Below are 23,904 nucleotides of genomic sequence, written 5' to 3' on the forward strand. Positions count from 1 at the left end.
GTGTCAGAGCTCTAGCACGTGCTCCTCCAGGACATCCGACCCGCAGGTGACATGGAATGGACACTTTCTTACCAAGAGTTAGCGATTTAGTGTTGTTGCTGTGGTCGGGTTTCTTATAACTATATGTATAGTCAATGGGATCTGTGTGTCTGTTAACACTTCCGGACTTTGCGGTATCTACCCAGGTAAGACGACGGTCGTCATACTTGTTTCAAGGTTAGCTATTACAAACCTGCTAACTAACTAGCATTGTCGAACTGATAAGACAAATGGCGTTATCAACCTTACATCTCATTGTTACCGACACAATACTATTGACATCATCCTCTGATTTAGGATTTTTGGAGATCCATTTCATACGTTAGGTATAGTTCAGACGGGTTCTGAACTGACAGGACTCCTTATTTACAAAGAGACGGATGACTGCCAACGCTGCAACGTCACCATTTAAGTGTCACCTGGACAGGTCCATCAACAGATTGGACCTGTAATTGTTGTAATATACCTCGTTCTGTTCTCGCGAAGAATACTGGTCTGATTCCTTTTGAAATCGTTTTAATGCTATTGTGTATCCAGATGTACTATTCTACAAATGTATTAACACAGTAAACTTACTGAGGCCCAGTGTTATTTACTCGGCATTTTACTGCATACAATAAAATATGTGGAGATAACCTACAATATCCAATGCATAAATCACCCTACATCTGAGCAATTAACTCTGCTGGAACATAGTGTTCTTAAGAGTTGTTGTGCTTGTACGTTTATCACGATAAACAGCATTGAGGCAATGGAATATTTTTGATGGACTAGATTAACCCATAAACAACAAAAATAATGCATTTATAAATATCTGATCCATGACAATGCCTTAACAACCTGATCTAGCCTTGGGAAGATACATATTATATATAATTGGTCAGGAACCACATTCTGTAACCATAAGAAATACAGATATATAACTGAATTACTGTTTTAGTGCTCTGTTAGTCGCTTTCATGCACGCCTTTCTGGTAAGCCTAACTGTTGTCCTTGGCAACTGCTGTCCTTGGCAGCAGATGTCTTTATTCCAGACTAGGATTTAAAAAAGTTTTGCACCTTGTGATTAACAAAAACAGCAATGTTATGTAGCCATCTACAACGGCTTCAGTTGAACAGAAGGAAGTAGCTTTGTTCTGTACTTCACCTGAGAAACTTAAATGGTCTTTTTGATAAACATAGGTACCCTTGGATATAGTTATTGTGTGTTCATTAGGCCATCATTTGATTGTGAATAACCTTGTTGTATTTTAAGCGCTATCTATTGGTCTTTGAAATAGTTCTCCTGATCCTTAGCACATGTATTGGTTTCCTTGATATTATTATTTTTTTTGAAGCAATAAATGCATCAGGCTACGTTGGTGAATAATTCTTATTTCAGTTTATATTTCAGACTGCTACAAACTGTGTTTTTGTTTAATGAACATTCTGGCACAGTATCTGACCGCTGGGAGTGTTCTTTAAAGTGTCTGTTTGGGTGGAGACGTAGATCTAATGTGATTACTTGCCCTGTTGGGTGTAGATTGTGTGTCCTGTTGTTCGTTGGGGGGTTTCCTTTTTTAAACTGATTAATTTGGTCAAACCAATATCATCATTGCCAGAGTTGGTTGATCTTAAAATAAAAAAAGATATTTGGGATTGTGATAGTAATTGTAACTCTATTTTTCCTCTATGCAAGTATTGGATAGAGGATTTTTTAATGGCTTCATGCTCTTCAACATTAAAGGTTAACACAACTGAGTAAAAGCTAATAATAGGGCCTGATGCATTACAAGATGGTTACATAACACAATACAGAATTTACACAACAGCTGCTGTACATAATAGTCTTTGTGTGATCTGGGGAGATGTGATACTGTAATTAAAGTTGAGTGGTAATTTTTTTTTACTATTAACATAGTAAAAAATTTACCCGTTGCCTGGCCTTTCATCTCCCGACCGAATGTCTGGTGCTCCAAATTTGCGTTATTGGAGAGGGAGAGAGCCAGAGAGAGGGTGTTAAATTGATATTAAGGATATCCATGCTTGTGAAAGACAGACTTTTGATAGTTATGTTTCTGCTACATGAGTTTGATATTACTATACCACATTCTTTGGGAAAAAGCTAACATCATGTCGTCGATGATGTTGTTATTCTTCCTGCGCCGGGGATGGTTCATCGGCATACATAGCCTATGGGAAGTGGGAGAACGGAAATTCTGTTAAGGTAGACCGGGTTACCGCTACTATTCATGACCCTTTCTCAGCCTAGTGTATTCATCATCTTGTAGTGAAGTTTATTGTATTATGTACTTCATTAAAGTTGTTAACTACTGTGTGTGTGTGTGTGTGTGTGTGTGTGTTATAGCAATCATGGTTCACTGTGTTTATGATTTATTACATTTCCATTTGGTCATATAGCAGACACTTTTAACATAAAGCGATTTACAAGTGACGCTGAGAACAATAGTGTGTGTGTGTGACCCTGGGGAGGGAATAATCCTGTGCTGTTCTGTGTCCTGCCTCAGGTTGTGTTTTCAGTCATGTGATTACATCGTCACATGACAAGGTCCCGTCTGCACATGTTGTAACAGAGTTCATAGCATGCAGTTAATGAATGGAATTGTTTTTTTGCATAGGATTTCTTGGGTTTAATCTGAGAATTTTCTATGCGTTTTAAAGTATGCGGGTGCAGAGGACAATCAATGAGTAGATACATGGTGAAAGGGAAACCTGGACGACGACGGGTCTCATGAAGAGGCTGTCAATCAAACAGTGAAGCATTTTTAGAAGACACAGAAGTGAGCCTTTTGGCAAAATCTGCTGTTTACGTAACCTAGAGAGGAACAAATGTGACCTCTGAACGACAATAATGATTAGTCACTTACGTCTATAGAGAAGATTGTCAATTCATTCTCACAAGATCAGCCGCCTCACTTTTGTCTTGCCTTCTGACATGGTGTTGTTCTGGTCATACAATAGCTGTTTTCTTATTGCAGGAACTTTGATATTTTTCCCTTAGTAGGGATCCTCCTGCCTGCCTAGATGAAGGAAAACCAAGAAGGAGACCTCCTGGAAGGTGAGTGCCTATGATAACAGAAATCAGACACGCAACAGCAGCAAAGGCATCCATTATGTGCTTAAATCCATCCACACCTCACCGCAAAAGCCGCTTGCAGTATAGTTTGTGATTGTGTCTTTTCCCTGTTCAATGCGTAAGTTCTAGGTCCAAAATATTGAGTTGTATGGGATTGTTTTACAGTCTCCTGGTAAATCACGGCAGAAGACGAAATGGAGGCAGCAGACAGTCGCTTACGCTTTCTCATTAATCCCAATTTAATTATTTACATTTTTATCAACACTTTCGAGTGTTTTTATGACGCTTACTTAACAAAACCAAACATATTGTCTGTGAAATGTCAACGCCAAAACTTTGTTGAAACCTGACTGTATGTATCTGGAGGAAATTGTGGGGGATTTAGAGGAAGTGTAGAATCATTCAACCAAACAGTTGTAGTCCACGGTAATTCATTTTTAGCTTGAGGAAGTCTGTGTGTCAACTGCAATTTAATATATAACCTTTGTGCCATGGGAAGACTGGGTAGCAGCAGGAAGCCAATGAATCTGTCGACTCAGAAAGAAGAAGGCATAGGGACACACTGACTTCTTAACCTCAACAATAATACAATACTCTGAATAATAAGAATTGACCACGCTTAATAAAATATTGCATATCGCATATCATGTGGTAGGCTTTTGGAGAAGCTTGCCCTGATACCGTCCCTACCAGTATTTGTATTTATGCTGGTATTTAGCCTCTGTTCCATCTAACTGTTTATCTCTTTCATCTCAGATGACTTCCCGCAGAATAATGGGGAAGTGTCAGCGGGTCAGTACAGCACCGTCTCCCCTCCTGGCTCCCCCACCGACCAGGAGGAGCCCTTCTCCACCTACTTTGCGGAGAAGGTGGCTATTCCAGAGGATGCCAACCAGGTATGAATGTAGGCCGTGGTTAAGGCCCAGTCCCATTTCTACCCCTTACGCCTTCCCCTTCCCCCTTCCCCCTTCCCCTTTCCCCTTTCCCCTTTCCCCTTTCCCCTTACCCCTTCCCCTTACCCCTTCCCTTTACCCCTTACCCCTTCAAAACAAGGGGGAGGGGTAAGGGGAAGTGGTAAGGGGTAAAAATGGAATTGGGCCTAAATGTCTATGATGGTCTTTTTTTCCATAAATGACTCTCCTGATCATACCTCAAGGGGACAATATTCAGAATCGAAGTGAACTATCAATTGTGTTGCTCGGTAGCTTAAATATTACAAAACAATATTATTGCCTTCATCGTGGAAGGAATTGGCCTTTGACAGCATATTGTGTTTGGAGAGCCCTATGAACCACAGCACGAGAGTGCAAGTTGGATGTATGTGAACCTGTCTACGACACATTGAGTTTCATAGAGATGTGTTTCTGTTTGACACCCTAGAGAATAATAATGGCAGGGGATGGACTGGACCGACAAGTCATATTAACCAACTAGTGCAGTAGAAATTATTTAAATTAAGCCATTTGGGACTTTTTGGAGTTGTACACATGTTTACATGACGTTAAATGTGTAAATTCCTTCCAGACATTCAGTTTCCGTAAACTGTGGGCCTTCACGGGGCCCGGCTTCCTGATGAGCATCGCCTACTTGGACCCGGGCAACATCGAGTCAGACCTTCAGTCCGGAGCTAAGGCAGGCTTCAAGGTGACTAGAACATCGTCAGCCAGCACATCTACAATGTGGTCCTTCTCTTGGATGACACTCTAACCTGGCCGTGCTGCCGTGTCCCCCCCCCCTCCCCCAGCTCCTGTGGGTACTCCTGGGAGCCACCATCATCGGGCTGCTCTTGCAGAGGCTGGCTGCACGCCTGGGGGTCGTGACTGGAATGCACTTGGCTGAAGTGTGCAATCGCCAGTATCCCACTGTGAGCACTACAATCAGCATCCCTGCACTCGCACTGTTCTGTTCTCACGTGCACCCATACTGAATCGTGCCCTCCAAACGGTGATGCAACCGGCACATAAATCTGGTTTGAACCACATGTAAAATACAAAAGTATGCTTTGATTGTTTCTAATCCAAACTTATGGTGATCAACCTTTTTCGTCACAGACAGGACAATTAACTTATCTGTGTGTCATTTACACAAATGGTTAAAAAAATAGTATTATGGCTTTTTGGTTTTTAAGGGCTAAATCCAAAAGTCTTAAGGTGTCTGGCATCCTAAGTCTATCACATTAATAATAATGCAACTAATGCAGTTTTGCTATTGCACCAGCTCTGTCTTGCTGTGTCTATATTATTATCAGCATCATTTTCTCTCTTAGGTTCCACGTATAATCCTTTGGCTCATGGTGGAGCTGGCCATTATCGGCTCAGACATGCAGGAGGTTATAGGCTGTGCCATAGCTTTTCACCTTCTGTCTGTGGGCAGGTAAGATGCCTTCCTCTGTGCTTATTTGTCTCTGTTTGTGTGTTTGTATGTGATTATTAAATCTGTTCTGTTAAACCAACAGAATTCCTCTGTGGGCGGGCGTCCTCATCACGATAGTTGACACATTTGTCTTCCTCTTTCTAGACAAGTATGGTATGTGACTGGGACCCACCTCGATTAAATGCCAAGCTTGGGAAACTGCTTAAAAATACAGAAGTGGTGTTTTTAAAATGGTAACCAACAATGATTTCTTTTAATAGGCTTAAGGAAGCTTGAAGCGTTCTTTGGTGTGCTCATCACTATCATGGCCATTAGTTTTGGTTACGAGGTAAGCGCCTCCTCCATGTTTTCTCTTCTATAATCACTTCCAGACCTCAGATGGTGTTCGGGCTGCTCATTCCTTCACCGATCTTCTCTGTTCTGCAGTATGTGCTGGTGAAGCCGGACCAGCTGGAGGTGATGAAGGGGATGTTCATACCGTACTGTAAGGACTGTGGTACCATCCAGCTGGAGCAGGCGGTGGGCATAGTGGGGGCCGTCATCATGCCCCACAACATCTATCTGCACTCGGCTCTCGTCAAGGTAGAAACTCCTCATTGAATGCATGAGGTTGTAGCATAATCTATCAGTGGGTAGGGTGTTTGTCTCCCAGACCGTTCCGGATCCAATCCCTAATGTCTGCTGATTACCTGTAGGCATCGTTGAGCAAGATACCTAGGCATTTTTCAACCTGGACCCTGTTTTTCCATTATGTTGTATCTCGGGGAGTCAGACCAACATTTTTGTAATTATAATGAGTAAATGCAGCACATGTGTTCCGTCATCCAGCCCCAGAGTAAGGCAATGGTACCCCGTCAATGTATGCCACCTGGAGCTTGTTTTAGAGCAAGACTCCTCCTTGGGTGAGATCTATAATCCAAATCTGAGTCTGTCGATGCCATAACTAACACTTTCAGAGGACATACATTGACGGATGCTATTGCCAAAAAAAAATGATGTCTGTATTAGTCCCCGAGAATAGTGGAAAATAAAATACCCTCACTATTATGGAAACTATCTTTCTCCTTCTCTAAATGTCGCAGTCTCGTCAAATCGACCGCAGTAACAAGAATGAGGTGAAGGAAGCCAACAAGTACTACTTCATCGAGGCCACGATCGCCCTCTTCATTTCGTTCCTCATCAACGTCTTCGTGGTGGCCGTGTTTGCTCAGGCCTTCTACAACAAGACCAACATGGAAGTGGTGTGTGTACAGTGTTGTCAAACCACTGCTTGAGATCATCTCCAGTCCAGATCAGTTTTACGCATCTCATATTTGTCGGTGACGCCATTCCTCTTTTGCAGAATTTAGCTTGCAATGGTTCAAGCTTCCCCTATGACAATCTGTTTCCCCACGACAACAGAACACTGGAGGTCGATATTTACAAAGGGGTAAGTCATCTCCAGAATAAACAATGTGTACAGCTCAGTGATCAGAACGTGGTGCCAAAGAGGTTTTTTGAGTTATGTAGTCAATATCTAGGGCTTCAATTTAGAGGTTTAACATTACCGGACCCAAAACCCGACCGAGTAGGGCCCGGCCCCATGAATGCAGCCGATGAGACGGGCCAGTACCGGGCTCAGACAGACCGTGTATGTGCCCGGGTTTGGTCGGGCTTCTTTCTTTGGACCCGATACAAGCTCTACTTAATGTATTTTTTTACATAATATTGATTAACACAAGTTTTTTTACTTTATTATGAACCAATGCAAATGAATTGATCAGATTAGGGGAAAAGGGAGAAATTAGTTTAAAGAACGTACGTTGGCCTCAACCTACCTCTGTGTTTCCAGGGGGTGGTGCTGGGCTGTTTCTTTGGCCCCGTCGCCCTCTATATCTGGGCTGTCGGGATCCTCGCTGCTGGACAGAGCTCCACCATGACCGGGACCTACTCCGGACAGTTTGTGATGGAGGTAGGGCTGTTGACTGCTTCTAGTTGCTATGTGAGGGAACATTGTCACGACAACAGGTGGAAAGGCTTTCCCTTGCCACAAGACTGTTGATAACCCTGTGCAGGAAATAGGGCCCTCGGACTGGCTTCACAGGCAGACATTTTAACGAGCCCTCAGAGTCGCCACCCTGCTGCCCCAGCGCGATGCGTCTGCTTGGCCTAGTTAACGCTCGCCTCTGTTTGGCTCCGAGGCTTGGCTCTTACCCAGCCCTGACCTCCGCTGCACACACTAGGGCCCCGACATGCCCGACCATTAGGGGTGGGAAATATAATCTATTCTTCGATGCATCGCGATTCTCGCCAGAACGATTCTGTCTCAATGCAGATAAATTAATAATCGGAATAAAAAAAAAATATATATATATATATATTATATTATATTTTTTTTTTGCCTGCTGCCACATTCTGTCCGCCAGAGAGGGATAATTTTTGTACATTTATCTTCAGTGTGTATTGGCCAATGTGATTTGCCTTGACACGATTGCGATTCAGCCTACGCATAGCATGCATGCAAACTCACAGCCAGACACAAGAACTCCTTCTAATTCAAGAGCAGCTTTTCCTTTAATGACATAGAAAAGAAAGATTAGAAATAAAATAAAACTGAAACCGATTTTTTGCATGCTTCCATATTGTGTTATAATGCAAGCTGCATTGATTATTGCATTGTTCATAGAAAGTCATATTTGTGACAAAAGCTTTCTCTCTTATGAAATATTAGATAAGTTAATTCATCTGTTGATGTCTTTAATGATCATCACAAAAGTAGGAAGTGATAAGCAAACTCTTAGTAGCAAACCCAGATATATATATATATATATATATATATATATATATATATATTTTTTTTTTTTTTTAAATCACTCATGGAAATGTACTTAAAAGAAAATTGCTGCATCAAGATGCATCGATAATCGCTTCAGAATCGAATTGTTGACCTCATAATCCGAATCGAATCGTGAGGTGCCAAGAGATTCCCACCCCTACCGTTCATGTCCATACATGGTTTCCAAAACACGAATTAGTCCATCGGTGTGTATTTGATGCTGTGTGTTTCGGTGTCATGGTACTTAATACTTGTTTGTGGGAATAAGGGTTTTGTAATGGCAGTGTTTTTGTTTTTTAGTTTTTTAAGGCTTTTCTTAAACAAACGTTGTTGTTGTTGTTGTTTTCCTCCAGGGCTTCCTGAACCTGAAATGGTCACGATTTGCTCGGGTGCTGCTCACCCGATCCATCGCCATCACGCCCACGCTGCTGGTGGCCATCTTCCAGGATATCACAAAGTTGACGGGGATGAACGACTTCCTGAACGTGCTGCAGAGCCTGCAGGTCAGCAGGGGGGGGCGGGAGCAGGGCCGTGAGGACGAGGCCAGGGTTACTCTGCCTCCCTTATGGGGAACACTAAAGACACGCTAGACCCTTGGGTTTTAAACGCCTTTCATTCAGCACCAGAAATGCAATGACCTCTGGTTAAATACACTTTTTGAGTTATTGATTGATGAAACTAATAATATTTCTTTTTGATTTTCTAGGCTGACACTTTTTATATTGTATATGTTTTATTATTTTGTGGACATATTTTGTGTTGTTGCTTCTCCAAGTATGTCTTATCAATGTTTGTTGCCTCAATGCACCTTGCTTTAATCCCCTCATTTTGGCACATTTTATAAAAAAAAAATATAAAACCCATTGTCTTCTTTCTCAACAGTTACCGTTTGCGTTGATCCCAATATTGACCTTCACCAGTCTCGAATCCATAATGAACGACTTTGTGAATGGATTGTAAGTGTATTATTATACAAATATTTTCACGACATTGATTTCCATCACAGTCATTCTTTGTATACGACCTTGGTCAGCTTTGACCCGGACCTCGACTACGAGTCAATCTCAAAACACTGACGTTGTCCCTAACCTTCCTCTTGTCTCCAGGGCATGGAAGATCACTGGGGGATGCATCATCCTGATGGTGTGTGCCATCAACATGTACTTTGTGATTGTGTACGTGACCAGCCTGGCCAGCGTTTGGCTATACGTATTGGCAGCCATCGTCTCAATAGCCTATCTCTGCTTCGTCTGCTACCTGGTAGGTGGACCCTCGTGTTAATGGATGCAAACATGGAAACATGAACGGAGGGTTGCTTTTCAGCTTGACCTTTTTATCGTACCTAGTATCTCCCTCGAAACTTGGGTCTACACTTGTGTTTGACGTTTCAAAAAAGCTTTAGAAGATTCTGCAGCCTAGAACTACAAGTTAACGTTACCTATAATAGATGTTTTGTAGAGAAACTAAACACGGTAATAAAAACAATGCTTTCTGATGTTTAATGCATGCTCCTGTCCTCTCTTGTGTTTAGGGGTGGCTCTGTTTAATTGCCTTGGGGGTTTCCTGTCTGGACTTTGGCAGCAGGGTAAGCAATAATCCTGCTGTATTCATAGAGGAGCGCCCTGAATATGATACTTAGATGTGGGTCGAAAAAAAACCAACCTCTGTGCCAACCTTCAGTTTCTGGAAGGGGAATGAACCTTGCAAAAACGTGACTTGTTGTATACAATAATTTGACACGCGTATAATTCTGAAAAGATTCTTTGTGTGTGTTTTTGGTACGAACCAAATCAGTATTTACAGGAAAGAAAAGCTGTGTACACAGTTGGATTCATCTTATAGTTCTATTTTTCCATAATTAAAGGTTTTTGTATTGGGTTGAGTGACAATAAATTGCCTTTTGATTTAATCTTTTTTTTTTAATGTTCAGACTTCAGAAGTCATGGATCATAGTACTAATATCTATCATAATCCAACTGTCACGTCCACCAAGAAGTCAAGCCAATGTTACGTGTAACACTCATTGAAACCTTTTTTTTTATGTGCAACTACTGTACTGGAAGCTTGCTTTATACAGAATATCATAGCTTGGGACGTACTGTATTTGACCTCAACAGATGGTACAGTATTGGTATCGACAAATATGGTGGCATTTGCCACCTTGAGACACTTCTTGGCAAGTATTCAAACTAAAGACTTGAATGTCTCATCAGTGGTGAAAGAATTATTATTTATATTAAAATGTTTTATTTTTGCCTACTAATCCTGATATTTTGATAAAACACAGTAATCCCCTCTTGGTAAGGTCACCAGTCATTCATCAGCAGTAGTGCATGTGCATGTGGACCTGTGACACTGTTGTCTCACAGCTTTTCAGCGTGGGGTGTCCTCGCACACGGAAGGACACGCATGTAGGGGCGCCTGTCGCGGTGCTCAGGTTCCCGTTAAAGTTAGCGTCTTCTATTCTTAGGCCCCACATAAATCCTCATGATGGCGCATCCTTCAATCCCCATACTAGCCTATGCTATTTGCACGTTTTAGCCTGATTGACTTCACTCCATGAATTGACAAGTTTTTACACATACCTGCAGATAATATGACGCATCGATTTGAGCACCAGCGAGACTCTTTAAATGACATGTGAACCTGATTCATAACATGGTGTCAATTCTGTCTGACCTCTTAAATAATAATAATGGCCCATACTTGTTTGTGGTCGGTCAGATGCCAGCACAATTAGTTTGTGAATACAGTCCTTATTTAACGCACAACACAATCTTTTATTCAATGTTTTTTTGTTATGGGTTCCCATCTGAATATGGTGGAGCAGAGACCAGTTCATGTTGCCCATACTGGTAGCTCTTACTGGTTTCTACTTTTTCCACAATATCCACCATTATTTGCTAAGGATATTCTTTATTTCTAGATGTTTCGCGTCATTTAACATTGTCTATGTCATTTTAGTCATTTTAAAGCATCAAGTCGATTTGAATGTTTTGGTGAACAAAAGGCCAGCGTAAATTATTCTTTAATGTTTTGTCCTTTTTTGTTAAGAGTTGAACTGCTGTCATCAGTGCCTTCTGTGAAATAATGACACAAGATATTGAGTGTCCCTTTAATGAGTTGTCTCAATGCACATTCTGTAGGCCAATGTAGTGTTCTGTAGCCTTAAGTAAACTATTGCTGTCTATAACCAACTGAAGTCGTCGTCGTCGTCGTCGTCTGTCCTTTGATACTTGCTTAAGTACGCCAATGCGCCATGTATCCGTATGAATAAACAAGAGGATATATGGAGACTCGTGGTGTCTTGTGTCTTGGTATACCTTTGGCAAAGTAATTCTATGTTTTCCTTTTTAGAAGTCAGAGCCATGGTAGTATGATTACTTGGTTACAAACTTTTGTTTGCAAGAGTAGCATGGTTTATACTGAATTAATCTCACCACCTGTATTTACTTACATTGCAAGCTGGCAAATTCTTCTGAAAAGGATGTCTCTGCAGTAAGTAAGATACTCTAATAATCAAAGATCCAAGTAAAATTTGCATCTGCATTTTACCTCAGGATTATCTTGAATAGATACTTTTACAGTTCTATACCCAAGTTTATATTGTGAACTGACTAAGGTAAACGTACTTGTCTGTAAGAAATGTTTTCACCCGTCAGGTGAGCATACCTAATGCCTATTTTTTTTTTTTGTAATCACATCAGCCATTTGATTACAAGTAATAATCATTCTGGCCTAACTCCAATCCAACAAATTTCTCTTTTGTACTAAACAAATTTATTGTAAATCCATCATCAGCCTTAGTGTGGACAATCCCACCCCTTCCTCCTGATCGTAAAACAAAAAACTTGACAAAGATTTCCCTGCTATCCAATATCCGATACAGGGCTGCATTGGACATGTACAGGGCACAGAGGGTGGCTGCTGCTGTTGATTTACCCTCAAGTGCTTAAAATATGGAAGCTGGAGATCGGAATCCATTTGAGCCTGCAAAAAAACACCCCTCTTGCATGTATTATTTTGTAGGAGTTCGCAAAGTTGAATGTGCAGTTTATCTTACATTAACATGCACACAATGACTAACCCCCTTTTTATTTTCTTCTAGGTTCGGCTGGGATTGTCTGGCCACACTGACCTCTACTTATTGAACGATATGGATGCTAATTCTGTGTCTGAACAGTAGGGAGAGATGTAGAGAACACTCTGCAGCATCCCATGCTGCTTGGCTGTGCCATCCTCTGCTAATGTATAGGTGTGAGTGAGAGAGAGCGAGAGAGCAAATGAGCGATAGCATTGGAAGGAGTTCATGCCTAGGAGTTTACTACAAGAGCTTTCAAAGTAAGAATGTGCCTTATGGATTCCCATCCATCCAGTCACTTTACCCACTTAGTCCTGCTGAAGGGGAGGGGTAAAGCCTATCCAAGTTGTCTGTGGGCAACAAGGCCGGAGGATTGCCAGTCCATTGCAGTCCTTTCGTGCATGGGTCTCCAATCAGCCTAACCCTTGTGTCTTTGGTGGTGAGAGGAAATCAGAGTATCCACAGGTGACCCACGATTAAGGGTAACCAAGAGAGAAGATCCAACTCCACCCACCAACATGCAGGGCTCCAGCTGGGAATCCAACTTGAGTCTCTGCAGCTGTGAAACAAAAGTGCTATCCATTGAGTCAACTCACACCACAGAGACTAGTAGATCAGACGGGTTGTGCCATGTGGGTCATTTTCTTATTATTGTCCCATTGTCTGTTTATTTTGATATGAGAATATTACGTGAGGTGTGTAATAACTGTACAGCAAAGCCATTTTTTTTATGAATATCCAAATATGGGCATCCCTCACCAAGCCCGGAGCCTCTCCATTGTGAATGAAAGCAACAGATTTTTATTGTGATGAACTTCGGTGCTGCAATTGCGTTCCAACTGGCTGGCATTGAGCACTTCAAAATAGCACCATGGACGGCATATCTTTGGAAATCAATCTGCATCACATGGCAAATAAATTAATATTAACAACGAAAATAACCGTAAATAATCCCAATGACCATTTTATGTTTAGCGTGGTTCCTGATACTTGTCCAGTAATTCACATTATTCCTTGAGTAACCACCTTCTTTCTTCCCTATTCTCAATATAAACATGGCGACATTCGTGATTTATTGTATTTTTTAAACAAAACTAAGTTGCATCATGTGGTGTATTCCGGTATGATTCCATCCACAAGCCTTATTTTAAGTGAGTTAAATTTATGTTCATTCTTAACTAAATTGTACGTTTTGTTTGTCAAATTATGTTATTAATTATATCTGCAATTTTCTGCAGTTGTCATTTAAAAAAAACAACTTTAAATGGGAATAATTTTTTAAGGAACTATTGATTGAGTTGTTATAAATTGGGATAAGCAAGTAGCAATACATTTCTAAGGAATTGTTAAGAAAAACATATTAACCCAGAGAGTGAGTCTTCAGGGAGTCCATTCTTTTTTTTAATACATTTCCATTTCAAGTTTGAATTTTTTTATGAATTCCTTTTGTATTGTTACTTTTTTCTTATGCTTTTATTTTTTATAGAAAATGTGATGTGTAGTTGTACATTATCAGAAACCCCCCAAAAGTATATCTCCATGCACAACAATTTACCAGGTCAATTATTGGACGAGTCGTCAGTCGCTGCTGCTGTTTTGAATTAGGTTAATGGCATTATAGCAATGTTAAGTGCAAATTACACGGGGCACATTTTGTTTAGTTAACAAAATTTAAATAATATTAAGAAAAAACGTCTGTCTTTTTATCAATTAATTTTATATTTTCAGTCAAATGTTTCCACACGAGTGCAGCAGTGAACACTCAGAGCCGTCGTTTGCACTCAGAACAATGAATTTGATTTAAAAGTTAACAGCCATTTAGAAACATTGCTCTTAGAAATATTCAAGTGGATATGTAACAATCTTAACGTAAAAGCAAGATGTAATGAGTGTTTTAACTCAGTTTGGTATTGGATATAAATTATTAGCCTAAGGTCAGTAGAAATGATAAAGTTTCTATCATTTTGTTTTTGTTTTTAATCAAAGGGTCATATTTTTCATTATTTATTAATAGTAAAAAAAGGAATACAAGATTACAACTGCCTTTAATCTTTGTCCTACATGGCTTGAGATTCTTTATAGTAAAGTCCAATAAGTAAAAGAAATGAAAAGACCAAATTTAAAATGTTTTATGGTTTTACAGATGCTTACACCATGTGTTTATCTTGGTTAACTGAAATGTGCATAAAACCAGCAATACAACCGAAAAGAAATCTGAAATAAAACCAAATATTTGTACATGATTGTATAATTTCTTCCATAATTAGCTACTTCTCATCATTCACTGACATCTCCTTCTGCCAAATCCTCGTTGGTAGCTGGTATGAAGTCTGGTACCAGTGCCTTGGACCCGCTCCCCATTAACCCTCTAAAGGCCTGCCTCCCTACGCCCACCTTTCACCAAAAATGTCCACGTCTTCTTGTTACGTCCCATCCACCTTAAAGCTTGCCGCAGTCACCCCCATACTCGAAAACATGGACTTGACCCTCCCAAGTCCCCCAATAACTGCACATCCCTCTCCTGGTCCCACTCCTACCTCTCCAAAAGACATCAATGCATCTCGATAATCAACTGCAAATCAACAATAGCCCCTTTCACTTATGGTGTCCCTCAGGTTTCGTTGCTTGGTCCCCTTCTCTTCATCTTTTACGTGCTCCCACTCAGACAGATCCGCCGGCATGGCCTCCAGTTTTACGGTTATGCCGATGATACTCTCCTAGGCCCTCAGATATACTACGCCCTCGCCGACAGTACAACACTGCTGCCACTCATTGTACCTTTGCTACCTGCCTAATTGACATTCAAATATGAATGGAAAAGCAACTTTCTGAAACTGAAGTGCAATAGATCAGAGATTGTAATCCTTGTCCCAGACTACCTTACCCGCCCCACTCAGGAATTCACACTCCATATCGATGGCTCCACTGTCACTCCATACAACCGAATCCGTGACCTTGGAGTCATCATTGACCCCAACCTCTCCTTCCTGCCCCATGTCATCCACATCACCAAAACAGCCTTCCACCTCTGTAACATTCCCCTTCAACGAGCCTCACTGTAAATGACTGCTGCAGAAACACCATCATGTATGTAATATCCAGGCCCGACTACTGCAACAGTAGCTTCAATGGTACCATTAACTAATTCCTTAATAAACTCAAGTATGTACAAAACTCTTCCGCCCGCCTTCTTACCAGTACCTGCTCAACTGAACACATCAACCCAGTCCTCCGTGACCTCCACTGGCTCCTGGTTAAACATAGGATCAACTCAGCACTTGCCAGGCTCTCAACATCCTGGCTCCAACCTTCCTCTCTGACCTGCTCCACCGCCACGTCCCCTCCCGATGCCTCAGGTCTGCCGATGTCGACCTCCTGCACATCTCTAGGACCAAGCGCCACACATGGGGTGACAGGGTGTTTTCAGTCGCCGCCCCCTCTGTTTGAAGTCATTACCAAATCACATCACAAATGCCCCCACAATGTCTTCATTTAAAAAGGCCCTTAAAAATCTTCACTTGCTATTCCTACTTTTTTTTTATTAAATACATATTAGGTTAGTTGTAGAAGTTTACTGTTTGTTTATCCTAATGTATGTAAAGGGGTTTGAGAACTTTATGAAAGCGCTATATATGTTGGATGTATTATTATTATTATTATCTACTATCATAACCAATGCAATGCTTAATGTAAGTTTTGTGTGGTTAATATTTTGGATACACTTGAGACTAACTTTGGATAGATGCATGGCACCAGCATAATTATTTTAAAATAAGTAATACATTTTTGTTTTTTTTTTATGAGTTTTTTTTAAAGAAATTAAAACTGGAATCTCCTTTGTGTATAATGATTTCTTCCACTTTGTAAAATTATTAACGCCTGGGAGTCCTTCTGGGAACACATCCTGGCCACAGGAGGGCGCTGCGACTTGTCTTGACTTATTTCTGGCTGCTCTTTCTCAGCTGCTTCTCTTTCAAGCCTCTCCGATGCCTACGTCACCACTTTTCGCCGATGTGATGAAAAAGCGTGTAATCATCTCCTAGTTGTGCTTTTTTTTTATGTACTGCTAAAAGTCGTAAGTCTTCTACTTTATATTGCTAACGTGTTTTATTCTAAACCTCTCATGCGAACATTTACAAAGCATATATTTCCATGGAATATTCCTGAAGAACATTTCTGTGTACACTGATGGCAATCAACTATTTGGCATGTTCATGTGGTTCACGATTTCCACAGCTCCCTGATACAGATGCAAGATGAGGAGCGCACACCTGGTGCTGTGTGTTCTTGCTAGAACATACCTGCTGCTGTGGCTTCTTGGGACCCTCGTCGAAGGAGCTCGTCAAGGGCAGGACATCAAATGTGGAGGTATGGATGCCAAACACGCATAGAGAGACGTTAATCTGGTCTTTTAGCCCACATTTGAATTCTCCTGTGTTGTCTATAGCGTGCCGGGCCCTAGTTGATGAGATGGAGTGGGCTATCTCCAAGGTAGACCCAAAGAAAACCATCCAGACGGGATCATTCAGGATTAACCCTGATGGCAGCCAGTCAATTAGAGAGGTAAGGTTACACCGGTTGATTACTCTTCTAACGTTACCAACCCTCAAATCGTCTCTTGTTAGCTAATTGGGAATGTATGATTATGGCTTGAGCTTGTAGGCGAAAGGTTTGTTTCCTTCAGAGCAGGAAAAGGAATGTAAATTGTCAAACATACTTCTTACTACATCTAGCGATCTCGATAACGTGAATCAATAGAACTGGGACGGAATGGAATAACAACAGCCTTCAAAGTTTCACATACATTTTGCATTACATTTTTCCTCAGATTGATTTACTCATTTTATATATGTTGATATTTTTCTTATTTCTTACCAACAGATTCCTCTGGCCCGCTCGGAAGGAAACCTCCTGGATTTGATGGAGGATGTTTGTGAGAGGATGAAGGACTATGGGGAGCATGTGGACCCCAACTCTAGCAGAAAGACCTATATCAGGGTCGCATCAAGAAACGGTGAACCCATGGACCTCTCGGAGGCCAAACTGGATTCTACAGTTACCTCAAGTCTTAAGTTTGCGGTGAGTAGAATGTGTGGTTTTAGACGGGGTATTTGTAATTTCCATTAATCTAATAGATGGATAATGTTCTTTATTTATCCCTAAGGGGAAGTTATGCTGTTGAGAACGATGATGATGTCCTAAATGTTAGCTCCTGTGTAACATGGTATGTGTTCTTTGTTATTCCTCAGTGTGAAACGATAGCCGAACAGAATGAAGACGAAATCATTGAATTCTTCTCTACTGAGACAGAAAACGTCAAAGACAAGCTTTGCAGCAAGAGAACAGGTTAGTGTGTCGCCTCCCTTTGTCCTACATTAACATGCAAATAAGTATGAATGTTGTCTTGAATTCTATGTTGTTGACTCCATTCTGAGTCATACATGAAATACTAAACCTATTGGGATCTGTTTTGACAACGTTCTTGTAATTCACGGCTTCCTCTAGATCTATGTGACCATGCTCTGAAAATGCATCACGATGAACTTTGATGTTTTCCACCTTGGCGGATGTCTCCTTGAGGCATCTCATAAAACTGGTCATAGTGGTGGCTATGGTCACAAGTTTACATCATGGCATTGAAATAATTCCCCAGCAGCACTAATAAACGTAAAATAAAAAATGTAAGTGCCAAATATATTATCAAATCTACCTTTTTATAAAAATAAATAACCTGTTAACGATAATCATGTAGTCATTGTGACACATTTGTAGATATTCTAGCTATTGCAAATTATTGCATTCGGACCCAGATTAGAAACACAACCTCTTTGTGCCCTCTTGCTGTATCATTTCTGTAGAACGCATTTATATGTGAACTGTCTGCATTTTGAAAGTGAATATGTGTGAATATTCCCCAGATTTTATACATTTTGTTACCTCAATCAAAATAAATTTGTACCACATCAACTTTAATTTGTCATCTATTCTTTGTAAAGACAAAAATATCTTATAGACATACGTGCATTTGAGAATTCTTTATTTCTTTAAAAATGGATCAAAAACGATTCAATATTAAAACATGAATCAAGTATGTATTATGATTTTCACAACATCAAAACCATGAATGGATGAAAAACAATGATAAAGGCAATGCACAGATAACATCTTTAAAGATTAATAACAGATAAGCATTCAACGGAATTAGAGCAATAGTGAATGAATGAATTATTAAGGCATACCACTTCCACCAATGTAACCAATCTATAAATTAATTTAAAGTTCTGAATGAGTAACTTTGTTAATATCATTTAAATCAAACTGTTCAGTTCATATCCACATCAGCAAACCTCACTCTGTCACCCCTTGTACTACATCAGTCACAGGAGGAACAGATAGCATGGCAATCTTTTCCTCAAGCATTGGAAGATCCTTGCTATTTCCTTCTGCCGGCTGCACTAGATCTTTGATGCTTTCTTTTGGGCAATCTGCAATCTCGTCACATCCCAATGGCAGAGATAAGACAGATGCATGGTTTGTGTCCGTCTCATCTCGTCCACCCTCCTCATTCTCAACTAAACCTTCCTCGACTTTGTCATCACATATATCTTTCTCCTCCTCATCCAAGGTGATCTTGTTATTTGTTGTCTCCTGCTCCTTCACGAGTTCAGGGTTGTTGTCAAAGTCCTCCTTCTCCTCAACCTGCTCAGCACTATTTACAGCAGTTTCCTCCAAATCTTGTCTGTTTATGTGGCTGCAGGACAATGTGTCTTCATCCTGGAGACCTGCCTCCTGGTGTCCATCTTCTGGCATCAGTCCTACTGTTGCATCCTCCAACGGTTCCTCCTCCGGCTCTTCCAGTAGCGTTGTTCCATCAAGGACGAGCTCCTCTTCTGTATCGCTACTATCGTGATCAGTGGAAGACACTATTGCTTTCCCAATTCCCTCAGTGTTAGGAAACCCTATGTCCTCAGATTCCATATCCCCCTCATCATCTATAGAAGCCAAGTGTTCGATTGCGTTCTGGGGGTCCCACAGCTCACTCACCTCTTCATCTTCATTCTCAGAGTCAGGTGCTGTGTGTTTTCTAATGCGGTTCACTGCATCCCATAGGGACCTGGGATATTGGGACTCCCCTGTGTCTTTCATGGTATTTGGAAGCTCCAGTGGTTCAGTGTCCTCTTCTACTGGATGAGGGGGGAAACCATGAGAGCATTCCAAGGGTGCAGAGGGCAGAAATAGTAGGGGTGTGTTAGATTCCAAACAACCAGAGGGGGAGATTTCTGAAATGTCAGATAGAAAGGGTTCAGAGTGAAGGGCTTTGTTTTCTGAAACAGATGGGGAAGTCAAGTCAGTTTGCAGAGCTGGCTCACTGTTAAGGTCAGAAACATCTGACAGAGAGGGCATCATTTCAGAAGCACGAGGAGAACATTGGGGGTCAACGGTGTGTTTTATGACTATTGATGGGTCGAGGCAATGAATGACAGATTGAGGGCACGCATCATCTCCGGTTCCCTCTGTTTCCCTCTGGCTGCATGATTCAAAGAGGGGCTCAGTTGTGATTGTGAGTTTCTGCAGACTGTTGACCTCTGTTAGTGACTCAAAGTCAGTGGTGTGGTCTTCAGAACTGGCAGTCTGTTCCTCCAGCTCTGTAACTTCCTTGATATTTTCTTTTGTCGGCTGCACTAGATCTTTGATTCTGTCTTTTGGGCATGCTGCAATCTCGTCACAGAACCCTGGTTCTCCTGTATTGTCTTCAAAGAGGCGCTCATTAGTGTTATCAGTGATGTCATTATTTGTAAGCTGCAAACTGTCATCCAACTCGTGTACCTTTTCACATGCCTCAATAGCAGAAGATGAATCTTCCGGGTGAACCGATGAATCGAGACAATGGAGATTCAGGAAAGGGTGTTCAGGCGTGGACGTGATGGGCAACGGAAATAGAATGTATTCACAGGGAGGAGGAGATGCATCAATGGATGTCGATGAACATGGTCTCTGAGGACTATGGGTTGAGGTTTCTGGATTTTCTGAGGCATCATTGATGAACAAGGAAGGAGGAACTGTTTCTGTGGCTGACTCACAGGAAAGAGAATTACGCTGGATGTGACATGGGAAATCAGGAGGTGACTCTGGTTGTAAATCGGAGGGGTCAGATGGAGTGGAAGAACAAGCATTGTTTTCATTGGGTAGATTGTTTTCCTCTGTGCTCTCTTCCTGACCGTCTTTTTGAAATACTTGTTCATGTAACACACTGCTTCCCAGAGGTTCTACATCTTGAGATTCCCGGTCTTCTATGACGTCCTCTTTTGAATCAGGGCAGTCTGATATTTCTGGCTTTCCATCCCGCAGGATTTCAGGATCTTCATTATGTTCTGTGTCTAATACATCTTGGGGGATATTTATATCTTGCACAAACTCACTCTCACTCTCATCTGCGGGGTCATCAGGTAACTGTGTCACCATCTCTTTTTGTTTCCCTTCGGTAAGGCACAAAACATCCGTTATGTTGTAAGCTAGTGGGGATGGTTCCTGTTCATTTTGTTGTTCATTCTCACTACACAGGTCAGGAACTGTTACAGTCTCCTCACATGTCAGCTCGGTGTTGCTGTCAAGCAAAGGGATTCCCAGGATCCTTTCAGCACGCGCCGTCAACGTCTCCTTTTCAGGAGGGGAAATCTGAGGCAGGCAGGGGAGACAGAGGTCACTTGCTTTTTCAGGCTGCAGTTCCTCTGCCTTCAAGAAATCTTCATGTGTTAGATCTGTTGGGTCTCCTTCCTCTCGGTCAGTCGGAGGTTCAGGTTCATCAGGTGCAGGGAAGGGGTTAACCTGGGTTTGGATAGCTTCAACGAGGCCTGTGTCTACATTAGGAGGATTGTATGGGGGGTGGAATAAATAATTAACATGCTCCTTCTTAGGAGAGGGAATCAACTCCATTCTGACTAGTACACTGGTAGTGTCGATTACCAGTTGACCTCCGCAGCTCTCTGCTTTTTCATCTTCCTTTATCTCAAATCGCCTAACCTCAATGTCAATAGGACGGCCACAAATGTCTGTACTCTTGCTTGTTGGACTGTTGTTGACCAGAGCTCTACATCGGAGGGAACTATTCTTGTCCATCCTGGCTGTGTATCCAGGCTCCCTCCACAGTGGGAATCTGAGTGGTGATGTCTGTCCTACCTGTGGTCCAACTACAGGATTTACATCACCTACACCATCTTTTTCTGTGGTTGATTGTAAATGCGTCTGATTTGCTAAACTACAGCCTGTTTGTGACTCTATTTTGTGTCCCGCAGCTTCCTGGCTCTCCACCAAACCAACTGTGTCTTTTCCATTCTTTCTGGGAATAGTATGTTCGACTGGGATCTTTGACAGATTTTCTACATTAAAGTCCACCTCATCTGCAAGTTTAGTCATTCTGTGGATGATGTCATTGTCATCCATTAAACCCTTAGTAATCCCCCCTAATTCCGAGCTTTCACTGTTAGATTTTCTGGTACAATGTGGCACAGCTTTGGATTCTACATTTTCTCTCAATGTCTCTGATTTAGTTTCACACATTCGCGAGACCAAGCAAAATATGGTTGCTCCACCTGTCCTCTGGTTTAATCTAAATGTCCGTCCTTCAATTACATTTGAACTTATACCCTCGGTTGGCTTTGATTCCTGGACCTCACGTGGAGACGAGTGACTGACGGGTTGAACCTGAGTGGGCTGTGAATAAATCGGTTGATTCTGCCATAAAGTATTAGTCGCTTGAATTCGATCCTCGTAAGAATTAGAGTCCAAGGCAGATCTTTGCTTCTGGGACTCTTTAGTGTCCTTCTCCTTATTTCCTCCTCTTATGTCTTGCAAATCGCTAGACATGTTTTGATTGGGTTGTGTTGACTTTAAAAAGGATGTGTTTCTTTTAGCTTGCTGGTCTGTACCAAATGTGTTGTGGTACTGCATACCAGGTGATCTGTTATGTTGGCCATCATATGCAGGCGGGCCTATGTAGCCAGGGGGTTGGCTAAACCTCATTCTCTGGTAATTGTTCCTTTCCATGGTGCTTTCAGGAGGACATACCGGTAAGGGGTTGTTCGTCATTGTCTTCTGGTGACCTCCGACCCCCATCGGGCCTCGGGGACCCGAATACGACTCTGACCTCTGCAGCGCTGCCATGTGAGGGTCCGGTGCATGCCTGTTGACCCTCCCCAGGGTCCTACTAGTCTCAGGGGCTTCCTGGAAGGCACCCTTCATCTCGGCACCCATCCGTCGCCTCCTAGGAAGGGAGTGGCTGTACCGAGCTGCCCAGGCCTGCAACTCCCGGTAGCTGCTGTCACTCAGACTGCTACTGCTGCTGCCGGGCTCCCACCTCCTCTGCCACCCTTCGTTTGGGTTCCCTAACTCATACTCTCTCTCTGGTGCCCCTCTGTATCCTCCTGCTCTCCGTTCCCCTCCTCTCGTCTCTTGAGGCTGAGGGCGGTCTTTGTTTGGGTTGTCGAGCCCGAAAGGGAAGTGGGAGGCGGCGGGGGCGGCCAGGTCTGGGTTGGTCCAGTTGGTGTAGTCGTGCAGGATGCCTCCTGTCCTGGATCCTGGTACAGTCCAGCAGCTGGGCTCTCGCTGGTCACAGAGAGGCAAAGGGAGATACGTGGCCTTATGTCTGTCATGGTACCTAATGAGCGGAAGAGCAGGGGTATAATTCACTACGTAAGCAGTATGAATTCAGTATGATGGTACAATTTTCAATGAAAATAATTTCACTGCTTGAAATGGATGAAAACCATAATGCTAAAAACATAATACAATTAGTGATCAAAAAACTTTTTCTAACACTGTTATTGAGTTTCTAAATGTTTTCTTTTTTCAACAAAACTAGACTTACATGTGTGTACAGTTTGGTCCAGGTACTGTACAATATTTGGCATAAACAGGTGACTGCCCCTGACTCTCAGCCCAGTAGGCCATCATTGGGTCTGGTTCCACAACTTTACTCTGCAACATACGACACGAAAAAAAATTATGACTGAGTAATATAACCGTTCAACTTTAAAGATTGATAAGGAAAGTTCTGGACTTTAATATCCATGAAGATAAAATAACACTTTATTGATCCCTCCAGGAATTGTATCTATCAATATAAATCAATCGTTCCCTGCTGACCTGCCCCTTTGATGTATAAAAAGCTGTAAGGTGGAAAAAGAAAAGGTACGTACAGTATGGAGAAGTTGAATGCTTTCCCCAGGTAGGCGTCCTTGCTGCTCTGTTGATGGCCAAATTGCCCAGCTTGTTTTAAGAGGGACAGTGTTTTTCAATTCCCCACCCTCTCCCCTGGCACGGCTCCCATCCACTCCCCTATCGGGACCTCCCTCCTCCCACCAGTGGCCAAACAGCTCAGGATAAAGCCCACAGCGTTTTAGTTACAATTCTTTAAAAGACATGCTCTTCTGTCCTTTCATAATTCCCATAATTCACAAATGCTGTTTGGTCGTATTATGAGACTGAATAATCTGCCTTAGTGTTTATCTGAAATGCAGTCTG

At 41.9% G+C, this 23,904-nt stretch overlaps 3 protein-coding genes across 8 annotated transcripts; 2 read left to right on the plus strand and 1 right to left on the minus strand.

Annotated features, from left to right (window-relative positions):
* The first annotated feature begins 12 nt into the window (after positions 1 to 12).
* On the plus strand, positions 13 to 14,622 carry LOC132470913 (natural resistance-associated macrophage protein 2-like). 4 transcript variants are annotated; one of them, XM_060069841.1, is made up of 18 exons: positions 13 to 185; positions 3,018 to 3,097; positions 3,872 to 4,011; positions 4,640 to 4,759; positions 4,860 to 4,979; positions 5,382 to 5,488; positions 5,571 to 5,641; positions 5,749 to 5,816; positions 5,915 to 6,070; positions 6,571 to 6,729; positions 6,831 to 6,917; positions 7,320 to 7,439; positions 8,657 to 8,806; positions 9,186 to 9,259; positions 9,410 to 9,563; positions 9,835 to 9,888; positions 11,769 to 11,801; positions 12,412 to 14,622. In XM_060069841.1, the coding sequence occupies exons 2-18, from the start codon at positions 3,064 to 3,066 to the stop codon at positions 12,487 to 12,489; spliced, it is 1,725 nt and encodes a 574-aa protein (XP_059925824.1). In that variant the 5' UTR covers positions 13 to 185; positions 3,018 to 3,063; the 3' UTR covers positions 12,490 to 14,622. The 4 variants fall into 4 exon arrangements, with proteins under 4 accessions (XP_059925824.1, XP_059925826.1, XP_059925827.1 ...); XM_060069843.1 differs by having other exon boundaries at positions 3,041 to 3,097; XM_060069842.1 differs by lacking the exon at positions 13 to 185 and adding an exon at positions 2,679 to 2,820 and having other exon boundaries at positions 3,020 to 3,097.
* A 1,694-nt stretch (positions 14,623 to 16,316) lies between these two features.
* Positions 16,317 to 18,351, plus strand: cnpy2 (canopy FGF signaling regulator 2). 3 transcript variants are annotated; one of them, XM_060069574.1, is made up of 6 exons: positions 16,317 to 16,459; positions 16,621 to 16,752; positions 16,832 to 16,947; positions 17,266 to 17,463; positions 17,634 to 17,730; positions 17,890 to 18,351. In XM_060069574.1, exons 2-6 carry the CDS (start codon positions 16,641 to 16,643, stop codon positions 17,931 to 17,933), a joined length of 567 nt encoding a protein of 188 aa, XP_059925557.1. In that variant the 5' UTR covers positions 16,317 to 16,459; positions 16,621 to 16,640; the 3' UTR covers positions 17,934 to 18,351. The 3 variants fall into 3 exon arrangements, with proteins under 3 accessions (XP_059925557.1, XP_059925558.1, XP_059925559.1); XM_060069575.1 differs by having other exon boundaries at positions 16,358 to 16,450; positions 16,610 to 16,752; XM_060069576.1 differs by lacking the exon at positions 16,317 to 16,459 and having other exon boundaries at positions 16,800 to 16,947.
* Positions 18,352 to 18,404: 53 nt separating this feature from the next.
* si:ch211-159e12.5 (uncharacterized) lies at positions 18,405 to 23,719 on the minus strand. The gene is made up of 3 exons (XM_060069573.1): positions 23,580 to 23,719; positions 23,249 to 23,358; positions 18,405 to 23,038 (listed from the first exon to the last, which is right to left on the minus strand). The coding sequence occupies exons 2-3, from the start codon at positions 23,332 to 23,334 to the stop codon at positions 18,733 to 18,735; spliced, it is 4,392 nt and encodes a 1,463-aa protein (XP_059925556.1). The 5' UTR covers positions 23,335 to 23,358; positions 23,580 to 23,719; the 3' UTR covers positions 18,405 to 18,732.
* Positions 23,720 to 23,904: the final 185 nt, after the last annotated feature.

This window comes from Gadus macrocephalus, chromosome 13 (genome assembly GCF_031168955.1).
Source record: "Gadus macrocephalus chromosome 13, ASM3116895v1".
NCBI classification, from domain to species: domain Eukaryota; kingdom Metazoa; phylum Chordata; class Actinopteri; order Gadiformes; family Gadidae; genus Gadus; species Gadus macrocephalus.

Bases quoted from the DNA above. Each gene is read 5' to 3' on its own strand.
- cnpy2 (XM_060069574.1), top strand. From the start codon at position 16,641: ATGAGGAGCGCACACCTGGTGCTGTGTGTTCTTGCTAGAACATACCTG. The intron at 16,753-16,831 runs GTATGGATGCCA...TGTTGTCTATAG, and splicing joins GCAGGACATCAAATGTGGAG to CGTGCCGGGCCCTAGTTGAT. The intron at 17,464-17,633 runs GTGAGTAGAATG...GTTATTCCTCAG, and splicing joins CCTCAAGTCTTAAGTTTGCG to TGTGAAACGATAGCCGAACA.
- si:ch211-159e12.5 (XM_060069573.1), bottom strand. From the start codon at position 23,334: ATGATGGCCTACTGGGCTGAGAGTCAGGGGCAGTCACCTGTTTATGCC. The intron at 23,039-23,248 runs GTAAGTCTAGTT...TCCGCTCATTAG, and splicing joins GGACCAAACTGTACACACAT to GTACCATGACAGACATAAGG.
- LOC132470913 (XM_060069841.1), top strand. From the start codon at position 3,064: ATGAAGGAAAACCAAGAAGGAGACCTCCTGGAAG. The intron at 6,730-6,830 runs GTGTGTGTACAG...CCTCTTTTGCAG, and splicing joins ACAAGACCAACATGGAAGTG to AATTTAGCTTGCAATGGTTC. The intron at 9,564-9,834 runs GTAGGTGGACCC...TCTTGTGTTTAG, and splicing joins TCTGCTTCGTCTGCTACCTG to GGGTGGCTCTGTTTAATTGC.